Raw genomic sequence first — 13,617 nt, forward strand, 5'->3', positions numbered from 1 at the left:
ATAGGGCTGCACTGTAGTGTACATGGGGGTCAGTTGAAAAATGTGACTCTTCTCATATTTTTCAATTCAAATATATATGTAATAAATATATAAAACTATATATATGTTATATATGATCCAAGTACGTGTTAGCCAAGTATATATAATCCTAATATCTATATAGTAAAGGTTGGACTCTATAGTCTTGGAGATCTTTCCAACCTTAATGACTCTATGATTCTATGAAATAGCAGTTTGGATCTTACCCTAGCATAAATATCTAAGATTTTCTATTAAAAAAAAAAAATTTGTATTATTTGTTCTCTCAGGATAAGAAAACTGTTGATATTAGGAAGTGAGGTTGTAATGAAGCTGTTTAGTGAAATGATGCAATTTAAGGTGTTTAGTAGGTATAGAGACATCAAAGAAGAAACAAGTTGGAACTGAAGATGAAATAATTACTGTGATGATTACATTTGAGTCCAATCTGTGTGAATGCAGAGTGCTGCACGATGGGGAAAGAAATTATTTTCATGACTTGAACTTGCATTGTAAGATTCTGGGGGAGGCAATCTCCCACCAGGATCTCTGGGTGGCTGCCGTTGGGTACCGGGTTGCTGTGGTAACAGATGGAGGCTTGCCCGGTTAAGCAACCTCTAAACACAGTGGTATTTTCAGTCTGGGGCTTCAAATAATCATCTTTTCTTCTTTGTTGTTTGCATTAATTACCTGCCTTTCAGTTCTTTGAGCAGAACTGCAGCTGAGGCTGCTTAACTGCATGATTTCTGCCATATCTATATCTATATCTATTTATATATGGATCTCAGTGGCTCCTTGGAGAAAACCGACCTGCACTGGAAACTGGACCCAGTTTCTGTCTTCTGTGAAGTGGTGGCAAAAGTGGCTGAGCACTTAAATTATAATGGAGATCTGATTCTACTGAAATGCTCCTGGGGAGGAGGGAGAACTGCCACTGGCTGACAAAACACTGTGCACAAAATAGGAGTAATAATAACACCAGTCACGTTTTTGGGTGACTTTTGCATTTGAATGTGGCTCTTTGCCTCTCGCTTGTGAGGAATGGGGGCAATATCAAAGATCTGCCTTTTGTTAGTGATGTGCAGGAGTGACAGGTAAGCCAGAGGCAGTGCTGGAATGTGAAACGTGAGAAGGGTTACACTTCTCAAGAGGAGACCTTACATCATGTATGACTGATTTTTCCAAGCTTTGCTTCACAGATATCGTGTGTGCTCTGTTTGGAGCAATTGGGGCACAGAGAGACCACTCTGACTCTTGCCCAGGAAAGAGGTTGTGGTTTGTGGGGGTTTCCTGCAGCAGTTGTTTGTGAAAAGCAAAATTCAACCTCATGCCCCAATATTCACATGCTAGTATTTAATATGCTTTAATATGCATATTAATGCTTAATATGCATTTTAATATGCTTTGGTTGCTGTTCCTGGTGCCTTATCTGTCCTTGTACCACTTTGGCTCAGAGCTCTCCCTCCACAACATCCAGTCCCCTCACTGTTATTATAGTGACAGCCCAAGAGCCCATTTGGGGCCTTGAGTCCAGCTCTGGGGACCAGGTATGGAGTGATGTGGCAGTACTGTGATTCCAAATGTGTGAGATACCAAAACCAGCAACATTCCCACCTGGCACTTGCACTATAATATGGTATCTGTCAGCAGCAGCCTTGAGTTATCCTGCACTGTGTGTGCTGAGAGGCCTATTCTGGTCCTTTGCTGTGCCCTCTGACCCTCCTGGGCCTCTGCCTTTGCTTCTTCCAGCTTTTTCCTGTCACGTGTTTGTGATGATTTCTGCAGCCAACTTGGGACCAGAAAAGAGCTGTGATGTGGGGGAGAGGAGGGGTGGACCACTAGCCCTTGAACTGATCAGGTGATGCTTAGTTTGGGAACCCTGCAGACTGCATCTTCCAAGCCCCAAGGACACATCCCTCCCCCTGCAGAGATCAGATCTGCTGGAGGATGGGCATGGATGGGGCAGTGAGATATTAATGAGCCTGATCCTTCCCTCAGCACTGTTTTGGTTTTTTGTTTTTGCTTCAGGAAAGAGTAAACCCTTACCTATCTCTCACAGGTCCATGTGTGAATGTGTGGGGGTGGGGAAAGGTGGCACATGCCCCAAAATAAACACTGGAGAATAAATATCAGGTAGGTGCAATCAGGTGGATGAAGGGTGAGGGAGCAAACAAGGAGGTTGTACCTGGGCTGCGAATCAGCTGCGTTTCAGTGGAGTCTAGAGAGTTACCCTTTCACAAACTTCTCTGTTGGTTCAGCTCCTGGGAATAAACTGCCTTTGTTCCCAGCTGTACTGAAAGGTTTATTCATTAGATTTTAATAAAGTCAAATCTCATATCCCTTAATCAGTGTTGGTAACTGAATGCTATTAATTGATTACTCAATACCTGTTATCATGATAAGCCAGCAGAGACCTTCAGTGACAACAGCCTTCAGTTTATGCATTTGTTCTGTAAATTATTAATAACTACTATTGATCCTCTCCCAACTGATGAAATATTTGTCTTTTTTGAGAAGTAACTTCTTTTTTTTTTTTTTAACAGATAAGCCAGATTTATGTAGGAGTTTTGTTGCCTATTTTTCCTCCAGGAGCCAATCTCTCTTTGCAAGTTGTTTGAAGGGGTTGTCCATGTTTACATACCATGGCTATTTCTGTATTATGTTCTTCCTTGGTATCTACAAATGTTTTTGAGTGTAGTCAAGGCCACCAATCCAGCCAGATGTTTTTGCAATATAATTTCCTCAGTAGGAAGTATGGAAAGACCTTTGTCAGTTTCATTACTGGTCTTCTCACCAACGCTTATGTGAAAACCCAAGATAAATAAGCCAATGAAGCTAGGAAAAAAAAAAAAGCAGGAGGGTATGATGTTTTAATGGAAACATCCGCAGCTTTTTTTCAGAAAATCTCAAATTTTTTAGATAGATAGGTCTACAATATTGTATCTTTTTTTTCTTTCTTTCTTTCATTTTTTTTTCAGACAGGGACAGATAGAGCTTAAATGGTTTACCCAGCACAGTGCAGCAGTTTCACTACAGGGCTGGAGGACCATGTTCTCCTACTCCTGATCCATGAGTTGGTGACCAGAATGTTCTGTAGCCTCTCCCCAGGACTGCTATATTTTCTTCATTTTAATTTCATTCAGTCCTGCCACATTAGCTTGGGCCATCTGTTTTTGCTGCCAGTGCTTTTTGCCATTTCTTCCACGGCTGCCTTCTGCCTGGAACAATCTGCTTGGATGACAACTCAAAAACTGCATGTACTAGGACACACAGAGGGAGCTGATTGCATTCTCATGGTAACAAGGCAGAGAGCCAGAAAGGATAGATGAATTATGATGTATGAGTGTGGCTTCCAGCCTGGCCTCTTGCTGAACTTTATTCAACACATCCTGTTGGTTCAAAAGGATGATACAACCTGCTAGAATATAACTCGTGTCCTACTAGAAATTCACATGTGGCCAAAGTAAGCACCTTGGTTTATTTAAATCTCAGTTTGTGTGCTGAAGTAAAAGGCAGAGATGATCTTAGGACGTTGAGAGGTTGTGGGCTGGATTCCCTCCATGTGCACCCTTTCCAGTTCCCTTCATTCCCACAGCAGCTTTACACACTGGCTGCAGGGCTTGACACTGATATTTTCCACTGTAGTTTTGAGAATTCATGACATCAGGACTAAAAAGAGATATTGCCTCCTCTATTTTTACAGTTCCTTCACTTAGGTGTCTCAGCTTCAAGAGTTGCAAGATGGAAATAAAATGTATTAAAAAATGGATGAGGAACCAATTTTTTGGGGTAGACTTGCCCATATTTTTAATTCTGGTTGCCACACACATCTGCACATTCTGTCTCTTCTTAGTCAGGCCATGTGTTCTTTTAGAGGTGCAACCTGTGACCTGACTCTGTGGGAACTTTGCTACTGTACTTTAAGATATTGAGAACTGGAAAGCAGAGAGATAGAATAAGTGTCAGGAAAGCTTTTGAAATGTAGGGCAGTGCTAATAAAACTTCCTTTTTTGTTGTTGTTGGAGTTATAAAAGATGAAATGTTGGGGAGGACAGCTTTCTGTTTACAAACAGTAAAGTTTGTAAGTTCTCTGCCTGGCTGGATGACCATCACAGCAAATGCTGGCTTATGCATCAGAATTCCTGAGCAGGTGGTGCAAAACTTGCTCAGCACATGTAAAATTGGACCACAGACTGTTTTAATAGCTGGCTTCTGTTCCATTTAACGATTATTGGGTTTTGAGGGTTTTAATTCCACCACCTCACCACTCTGGCATAGTGTTTGAAAGAATCAGGATTTGGATGGACAGTTATGAGAATATTTATTTATGAGAATATCAAGTCACAAAAGCTGTGCAGTGCACATACAGAAGTATTCTTTAACTGCTTTTCTTTTTATCTTTTAGGTCTCTCAGCAGCCAAGCTACTGACTGAGTCAGGCTTGAATGTGGTGTTGCTGGAAGCCAATGACAGGGTTGGTGGAAGAACTTTCACTGTGAGGGTAATTATCCCCAAACCCATTTGTATACTGCATATTCATACTTACAGTACATGCCATACATATGGGGGAAAATGTCTAGAGTACCAGCAGGTGGGAAGTTTCCTGATATTGTACCAGGAGAGGAAGGGAAAGACTGGCATGATGGTGGGGACAGAATATTTCTGTGTGATCTGCAGGCTCTGGAGTCATCCATGTGGGAAGGAGAACGTGATGAGCTAAGTTTCAAAATCATTTCCTGGGGAAAGACACTGTAGAAATGCCTGTGGAAAAAACACCCATGAGGCCACCCATGGTGTGAAGAGCCTTGAGCTGAACTGGAACATGGCCCATACCAAGTGGTGTAGGGCAGAGGAGTGTCAGGGGTAGCTGACAACTAGAATTACCACGTCTCCCTTCACTCCTTTCCCTTCTGCTCTGTCTTGACTTGGGACACCCCCTCATACTCTGCCCATTAGAGAATCTTGCCCATGTTGCTTCCTAGGACAGTGTGATTTAAACTGGTTATTGGTGAGATGCCTGACTGGGCAAGAGCAGCCCAGATGTCTCTGTCTCTGTCCTCTTCCTGCCTGTCAGGCTCTTTCCTCTTGTTCTTGTTAAGGCTGTAATGTAACAATGGGCTAGCTATTCTGGTTATGAACTCCAGATTATAACCAGCATTCTGGTTTTGAGCTCTGTGATCACCATACCACAACTCTACCAAAGAATTTGTTTTCCATGGGGAGAAGAATCTTAGCCAAAAAGCTCTGGGAGTGTTTAATTTAATTTCATTCCTCTGGATTGCTCTTTTGTGTGCTATTTACAAAGAGCTTATCTCTTTTGGGTTTGTTTTTTTTTTCCTTCCCTTTTGTGTGTTGTGTGTGATAAACCAGAACAAGCAAGTTAAATATGTGGACCTTGGAGGGGCTTACGTGGGGCCAACCCAGAATCGTCTCCTGCGACTCTCTAAAGAGTTGGGAATAGAGACATACAAAGTGAATGAAGTTGAGCACCTGATACATCATGTCAAGGTAAGAGATGCTCTCAAGCTGCTGTTGTAAACAGGCAAGTTGTAGTGATACCCTTTCTCATTGTTTTCCACTCTTGCTGCAGTGGAGAATACCTGTTTGAGTGTGCAGCATCTGAGTTCGTTGATTAAAAAAATAAGTGTGTTGTTAATGAAATCACCAACAAATTACTATACTAGTACAAATTATGACATGCACACATATTTATGTGTGTACGCTGTAGGTGCATCCTGCCAGCTGATGCCTTGGTTCAGGTCTCACCTCTTAGCTGGAAGCTCTCAAAAGTCTTCCTTGTTTGTGAACAGGGCACCTGTGACTCTTCTGTGCAGGTCAGCTCTGACATGCACTGAAAATCCCTTTCAGAATTCCTGGCTGTATCTCCAAGCAGGCTGAAAGTTTCTAAGGATGGGCTTCCTAAACCAGTGACAATTATTGTGCTGACAGAAAGAAACGTGAAAGGTTATGTCTGGTTTTGCTGATGGGGGCAACTCAACATGCAGAGTAGCAAAATAGTGTCTGAAAAAGGCTCTGGGAATCAGACAGTCTTGTGGAGGTAGATTTAAGTGATCTATTCATGGTCTGAAATAGAACAGCTATGGCAAAGCTGTTAAAAAGCCCACTTATTCTCACTAGTCATTCTCCAAAAGAGCCTCCTTTCTCCTTCCCTGATATAGACCAGTGTTGCACTCCCACAGAAAGGAAACTTTCCTTGTTAGACCCAAGTAAGTTAATTCTGGGTTTCATTATATGCTTAGGAAAAGCCATTGTGCAGTGACCAGCAAAATATTTGTAGTTGGTGTTTGATCAAAGGTTTAAGAAGACACTGACAGATTTAAAAACAGCAATAGAGAATGGATGTCCTGTCATGTTTTCCATTATTTTTTCTGCTCAATTGTTATAAAAGAGTGTTCTCAAAATGACTTGCTATGGTGATTGCCTGTAATTACCATTTCTGTGGTAGAACTAATGGATACATCCACACTGCTCTGTTTTGTGTGCCTCTGGCATCATCCTCAAAGCCAAGTTTTTTGTTTCTTCACCATATTTAGCCTTCAAATCTCCCCAACAGTGATAGGAGGTCATGCCACGAGGGGAAACCCTTGACATGGTCAGTCAGGATGCCCAGCTTTTCAGGGCAGCCTGCTGTCCTAGCATGGTGGCTGTCCAAAATACCTCCAGAAGTCTCTGTTTCTTGTGGTTGTTCACAGTCAAGTGTTGAAAGTCTCCAAGAAGAGAGATCCCAGCTGCTGGCTGAGTGCTCCCAAGCTATGCTAAGAGCCTACAGGTTGTATGGAAACAGTTTGTAGGCTCAACTGCCTGTAGGAGTTCCTGAAGAGAAGAAGGGGAGAATTGTGTGCCAGAACTCCCTGGTAGCCAAGCAAGAGGTAAAGAGAGGAGGTAATTCCACAGTCAGTAGGACATCCTTTGCATCTCCTGATTTAATTCATTTTTAAATCCTTTATTTCCTTTTTCCTTCTGTGTTTATACAGCTGTGGGAAAGTATTAACATAGTTGAAGAATTACAGTTAAATAATTGGCACGTGAGCACTATATAATAAACATATGCACTGTCTTGTGGCCAAATCTTCAGCATTCCATCACAGTGAAATGTGTACCTTCAACACATTCCTCACAGGTTCCTGAGCCATGTGGCTTGTCCATGGTTTCCTTGAAAATGGACAATGCTCATGTGCTCCTTGAAATCTAAGCAGTGCTCCCAAGCATTCCAAAGTACCAAAGGGCTGTGTACATTCCAAAGTACCCAAAGGGCTGTGTCCCCTGTGTGGATTTGAATTCACATGCTGGCCCAAGCTTTGTGACCGTGGCCAAATGTAATTAAATTCTGGACCACAGAATTATCTGAGCCCAGAGAGGCAATGAAACCTAAAGGTTTTAATTCTTCTCTTGCTACACAATCAGGCATCACAGTGTGTCTTGTAAAATCAGCCGCTGTTTTTACTTATACCCAAAGGCAAAATCAAGCCTTTCATAGTTAATTAAATTCATTTTAGAGGCTTTTTAATACAAGTAATATATGCAGCTTCTTTGTACTGCAAAATGAAAAGAATGCATTTTGTTGATCTCTGGGTGGGTCTCTGCTAATTAGGCTTTACCAACTTGATTGGGTTGTGTGTTCTTTTTCTCCTTTAATCTTTTTTAATGTCAGGTTCTATTGTGAGATTATTTTTGGTCTTGCTTATATTGCATGTGATATCTTCAGAGAAACTCAAAATTATGTTTCTTGCCCTACATTTTTTTTTCTTTTCCCTCCACTTGTTAAGCAGCCTTTTTCATGGTCTTTGAAAAGAGATTAGTATGTCCTTTTCATTTTTGTAAATACTGGTTCATCAGCCTTAGTGAGAAAATTAGTATAGCTCTGTAAGTAGTATTTGGTAGGCAAATTGCTGCCTGAACACCATTGATTTTTCAATAGCCTAACTGAAATTAGGTTCATAAATCCAGATTTAAGAAGCAAAAGCAGAAATGTATGAGAAATCATCCTCTCCTAACAGTTCTCCCACGGGACTGGTAGGCAGATGTAAAATGTGTAAAAATGCTTCTTAAAATGAGCTAACTTCTCCTTAGCTGCCCAAGAGAGGATTCAGGGTCCTACCTTAGATAGGCAGATTTACAACTTTTGACTAGTGCTGTTTATTTTCCTCACCAGAATGACAGCTTTTGTCTTTTAAAAAAGCAAAGAAAGCTAAGTGCATATAGTCCAGGCAATTTTTACCTTCGCCATGTAAGAGTCCCTGGAAAGAAGTGCTGAAATATGAAAACATGCCAGCTATTGTGAGGGTTTAATTAACAAATTTTCCCGGTTAATTCAATCTGTACTTCACTTCTGTGCAGTTTCCTTAGCCACACAAACTTTCTTTTTTAAACTTTCATTTTAAAACACAAATTTACCATATTTTCAGTTGTAAGGTGGGTTCCTTGTCCAGGATAACTGTGGAACTGGTTTGCTCTGCTATCCTGCATCTCTGTGAGGAAACACTTCTTTATATGAATGGTTTGCCCAGTTAATCTTTTTAGAACTTGATTCCTTTATATACTGTGGGGATGACCTACTCTTTGTCCAGCTGTGGTGCCCACTGAACATCCTCTGGTCCCATTTTCTATCAGATCTCTTTATGGGATAATGCCATGAGGCTTCCTGGAAATTCCTTATTATAAAAAATGGTGGTAACACTTATTCCTTCTAATCTCTGGGTTGTCTCAGTGCAGGCTGTGCATAGTGCTAACAGCTGGCTGAGGTAGCTGGCTATTTTCACAGCCTGTTGCACCTGAAACTTCCTCATGTGGTTATAATTGAGTTGTTTCTTTAGCATGAAAAGGCTCCATGGGCATGGTGCCCATACTGGGGGGGTCTTTCAGGTTAAGATGTTGGGGGAAACATGAAGCATCTCTTCCCTAGTGACTGGATAAGTTCTTGACAGCCACTTACCACTACATCATTACCTCAGTGAAGTTCCCTGTGTGAAAATGGAGTTTTCTCCTGCTCATCTCTCTGCCAGCAGCACTGCCTGGGGGTGTCTGAGTGTGTGCCATGCCCACTTGAAGTTTGGTACCACTTTCAAACAAGGACAAGTAATTGACAGCTCTGGGGAGAGTGATAATGGGAACCCTGCCTGCAGCACCTCATGAAGGTGAATATTTAATCCTTATGCACACAGTGCTTTTAACCAGGACCCCAAATCTGCACTGATTTTGCCAGGTTACATACTGATCTACAGCAGACTTGCAGCACAAAATTTTACAGCCCTCTTGGGTGTCATTCATTTTCATCACTATTGTGCTTATTAAAATGCAGTTTGCAGTGGTCTTGTTCATGAATTAGAAATATGATGGTTGTGTTGTATTGGGATTTAATTAGCAGCTGGATAAGTGACTGCTGTATCTGAAGTTACAGAGTTTAGTGGTGTTTCTTCTGTGATATCCATGATATATGCAGAGAAGCTAAGAAATATGATTTATTTAAGCTTTTCACCTGCAAGTCTAAGAGCAGTATCTCCTGGCATAGTCTGTAGTATAGAGCATAACTGCTTAAATGGATTTTTGAATGACTAGATAAAAGTGCTTTCATTGTTCTTTGTATATCTCAATTAGAGTGCAGTCAGAGAATTAAAAGACTCTGAGACTCTCAGTAGCTCTCAGTTGAAGTGAGGTGAAATAGCCTCATGTCTTTTTTCCCCTTTTCGCTGACAATTTGTAAACAAGAACTTGGGGAGCTGAGAATTCATCTGAATCTTGAAGAAGCTGGGTGTCTGGTGTCTTGAAAGGGAAGCTAAGTAAATTCAAAGACACTTAAATTGCTACAGGGCCGTGATAGTTTCACTGTCATTACTGGAACAGAGATCTGTGTTATTTTAACTCTTTACTGGAGATGAGGATGCAGACATTCTGGCCACAAGATGCTGTATCATTATCACACTCACTTGTAGCTTCAAAGTGAGTCTGAGGTTGACCAGGCTGAAGTTGGTGAAAGCATCTTCCAGACCCCCAGAAGGGATATCCTTTAGTCTGTGAATGAAGAGCAGCTTTTGGCAGGAGTATAGGAAAAGCTGGACTTGTTTGGTCTCACTGGACCTGCCCTGTAAATAGAGGGGCATCTTCCCTTTTTTCCATGCTAACCAGCCAGCAGTATTTGCAAGAAGAAATTTCCCAATTAGAGCTTTTTAAATTAAAATGTGGATATTTGTATTACAGCAGCTTAAAAGAAGCAATTATGGACAGCAAATCCATAAAAGTGATCTCTGTCAAGGGAGGCTGTAAAGCAAGGTCTTGCAAAGGGTGTTTATTGATCAGGAAGACTGATTGGAAGGCTGGAAGCTGTGACCTAATGGTAGCATGAGGATGAAAGTAGTAAGAAAAATGAACTGTAGATAAAGTATGCATTTCTTAATTAAATTTGAGGGGAAAAAAATCTTCCTGAGTCTTAGCTTTCCCAGACTCCACAGTCTGTTCCTGAGGAGACAAGGAAAAGGAGTTGTGCTCCCACCTGGATTATTTAATTGAGGCTGCTGGGAGAAAAGCTTCAATTGCATCTGATTGTAGAACTGATTTTTGATTCCCTTGAGAAGCTGATTAATGTCTATGAGAAAACAGAATTAGAGAAATGTGTATTTAATACAGGAACAACTGAATGAGCATACTGGGTTTCACATATTTGTAAAATTTTATGTACGTTTTCATATTTTTAGTGACCCCAAAGTCATGTTCTACTTAAACCCAGTGTTCTAGTTGTGGGACAGTGTGCCTACTCAGTTATACTGTGGGCAGATGCTCTTTTAAAGGCTTTCTTCCAAATGAAGCTCCACTTTTCTTTTGTTTTCACTTATTTATGCCCCATTTATCTGCTTTGTAGAAGGGAAGGAAGATTTTTCTTAAGACTTGCTCTAGAAATAATGACAAGTTTTCAACTGCTTTTATCCACTTCATTGACTGATTTAATTCAGGTGTTGAAAGCCACATGCAGGGCCAGTATCAGAGTATTTAGAAACAAAGTCCCTATGAATCTGTGCTTCATAAGATACCTTAAGGCTTTTTCTAAAGGTGTTTCTTGGTGTCTGAAAACAAAAAAGTCTCATTCTAGCAGGAAGGACACTTGGTTAATTATTTTCACAGCTGATTGGAACAAATAGTTATATAGCTTTTAAATTCGGAGCAGATTCTCAAGATCCTCAATTTTACTTTCTAAATCACTTCAGTCGTGTTTCTCTCATTCTCCTTTTTTTTCAAGCATGACAAGTATTTAACAGATTGCATGACCGGTGTGGCAGAGTGAAGATGGACTTTATTTCCATAATACAACAGAAACAAATTGTTCCCAATTCACTCTTTTCCTTATCAGAATGCACATTTCAAGCCACCATGTCTGGCTGTGCAACACTCAAAAGGGAATTAGTTTTCGTAATGAAATTCCCAAGATGTGTTGGCATGCACAGCTGATGAAATCAAATTAAATATTGAAAGATATTTGGAGGACATTTTGGCAGGTCTTAATGTTGTAGCTTTGCAGCATTAGTTATGCTTTTTTTTTTTTGCATTTTTATTTTCTAACATATAGATCTTCTTACCTTTAGAGTATCTGTCAGTATAGTAACCAGCTGAGTGTTTGAGATACTGAACAGTTTTGCAATGAAGGGAGTTTCAGTGAAGCTCAGCACTGTTACAGATTTGAAGTAGATTGTATAATCTCTCATTTTGGTCCAGCTACTTGCCATTTTTTAATTGAGAATTGTGATTATACAAGAGGCTTAGTCTCAAAAATGTCTTGTTAGATGTTATAAATTAAAAACAAAAAAACCTCTATCAACCAAACAAAAAACCCCCCAAAAACAACGAACAAACACACACAGCCCCCAAAAAACCCCAAAAAGCAGCCACAAAAAAACAAAAACAAAGTGATACTTTTCCACAAGGCATCAGATGAGAAACAGCATCTGAGACAGGTACAGAGTTGCAGCCTGAGGTGATGCTTTTCTGGTTTTGCTTTTCCTTGTCACAGCTTGTGGTCTTACGGTTCCTGAGCTTTGTATGAATGACATTACTGGGATTTTAAGCTGAGAGAACAGGGTGTGTGTGACATACCAGTGCTGTGAATCAGCAGAGGGCACTACGTGCCAATAAACCTGTGTGGCTGTGAATTAACATGCAGAGTGACAGTCTTGGTGAAGTGAGCATCAGTTAGTCCAAGGTTTGGATGGTTTAGCTGAGGGAATATTTGTGCTTGTTCAGAGATGCAGGGAATGCATGCCTTCTCGTATCTTCCAATGAGAGCTGACTTTATTTATAAGATGTTTATCCTGTGCTATGAAAAATGCATGGATCATTGTCACCAGGGGCTTCAGTTCACAGTACTGCATCTCACTGTGGCACTACCTGGGTACATAATGTTTAGGGGAGCATGAAGTTGTCCTGGGCCTGAAAAAGCAGGTTTTCTCCTGAGAATCCTGCTTTGCATTGAGATCCTGATATTTCCTAGCAGTCCTTTCTCAGCTAAGCAGTCACTCACTGTCACCCTCACAGGAGAAAGTGCGTGAGACCTGGTCCCTGTGCCCTCCTGAGTGCTGGGGCTGATATTCAAGGGGCTACTGATATTCACTTGTCATGTTGTGGGGTTTTTTTTCCCTGTAATAGCACATTTCTTCTATCAGCTACTTGACCTGAAATAGACCTGATGTATAAAGAAAGCTTATTTCTGCACGACTTACGCGGGTCCGTCATAACGCAGCCAAATGTTGGTTGACGTGGAACAGATGGCTGAGAAAAATCTCTTAGGAATTGTAAAGTTTGTGACAAACACTGGATTTCTCATTTCCCTGCTGGTTTATTCCTGGGATAGCTGGGTTGCACGAGTTTCCTCCCTTGAGTTTCAGCTTCTTCAGCGAGCTTTAGCCCCCACTGCAGCAACAGGCTTTGTGAGCAGCAAGTGATCCACACAGTGGCAGGTAGACCTGCAAGTGCTGATGCTGCTGTTGTGTTTTTTGAAGTATTGCAAGTAGCTTCATGAAACCATTCCCAAAATTGTATATATATAAATTTTAAAAGGATAAGAAACACTTCTGAGCATCATAGAACTGGTGTTGAAATACCATGTCAAATGATTGGAAGGGGTGGTTATTGTTGGTGGTTTTATACAGCTCTGATTTAGGTATAAAAATATTTGGAAAGGGAATGTTTCATGCATCTTGGGGCAGGCAAGTGCCTTGTTATTCTTTAGAGTTTACACACCACCAGGAGGCACAGAGAATACTATTCCCAGCAAATAAGCAAATTTTGTCTAAATATCAAAAAGGTTTTCGTGTTTGCAAAAATGCAAATTCAGCACCAGTAAAGCTGAAATGTTTGGGTTTGTTGGTGACTACTTAGAGCCATCTGTAGTCTCTCTTTGCTGCTGCTGTTTTTGTTTCTGTGTAGAGCCTAGTCTGGCAGTCTCTTCTCAAACAAAATTCTGATTGACAGCTCCTGGAGTTTTGTTTGTGCAAGAAATAAGGATCAGGCCGTAGGAGATGGCTTAGGGGCTCTTGAAAGTAACTTTCACAGGAAACTCACCAACTTTGATGACTGTTTTTATTTTTTTCAGGTAGAA

General features: G+C 40.9%; 1 protein-coding gene across 1 annotated transcript in view; it reads left to right on the forward strand.

The window, feature by feature from the left end:
• The window catches only part of MAOB (monoamine oxidase B), a 51,280-nt gene that overhangs the window by 13,907 nt on the left and 23,756 nt on the right, over positions 1-13,617 (forward strand). The window contains exons 2-3 of the mRNA XM_042034612.1: positions 4,424-4,518; positions 5,388-5,525. Coding sequence (XP_041890546.1) covers positions 4,424-4,518; positions 5,388-5,525 — 233 coding nt within the window. The remainder of the gene's footprint in view (positions 1-4,423; positions 4,519-5,387; positions 5,526-13,617) is intronic.

The sequence above is a fragment of the Corvus kubaryi genome, unplaced genomic scaffold (assembly GCF_017639235.1).
Source record: "Corvus kubaryi isolate FWS band 111438036 unplaced genomic scaffold, C.kubaryi_AGA036_p1.0 133, whole genome shotgun sequence".
In the NCBI taxonomy this organism is placed as follows: domain Eukaryota; kingdom Metazoa; phylum Chordata; class Aves; order Passeriformes; family Corvidae; genus Corvus; species Corvus kubaryi.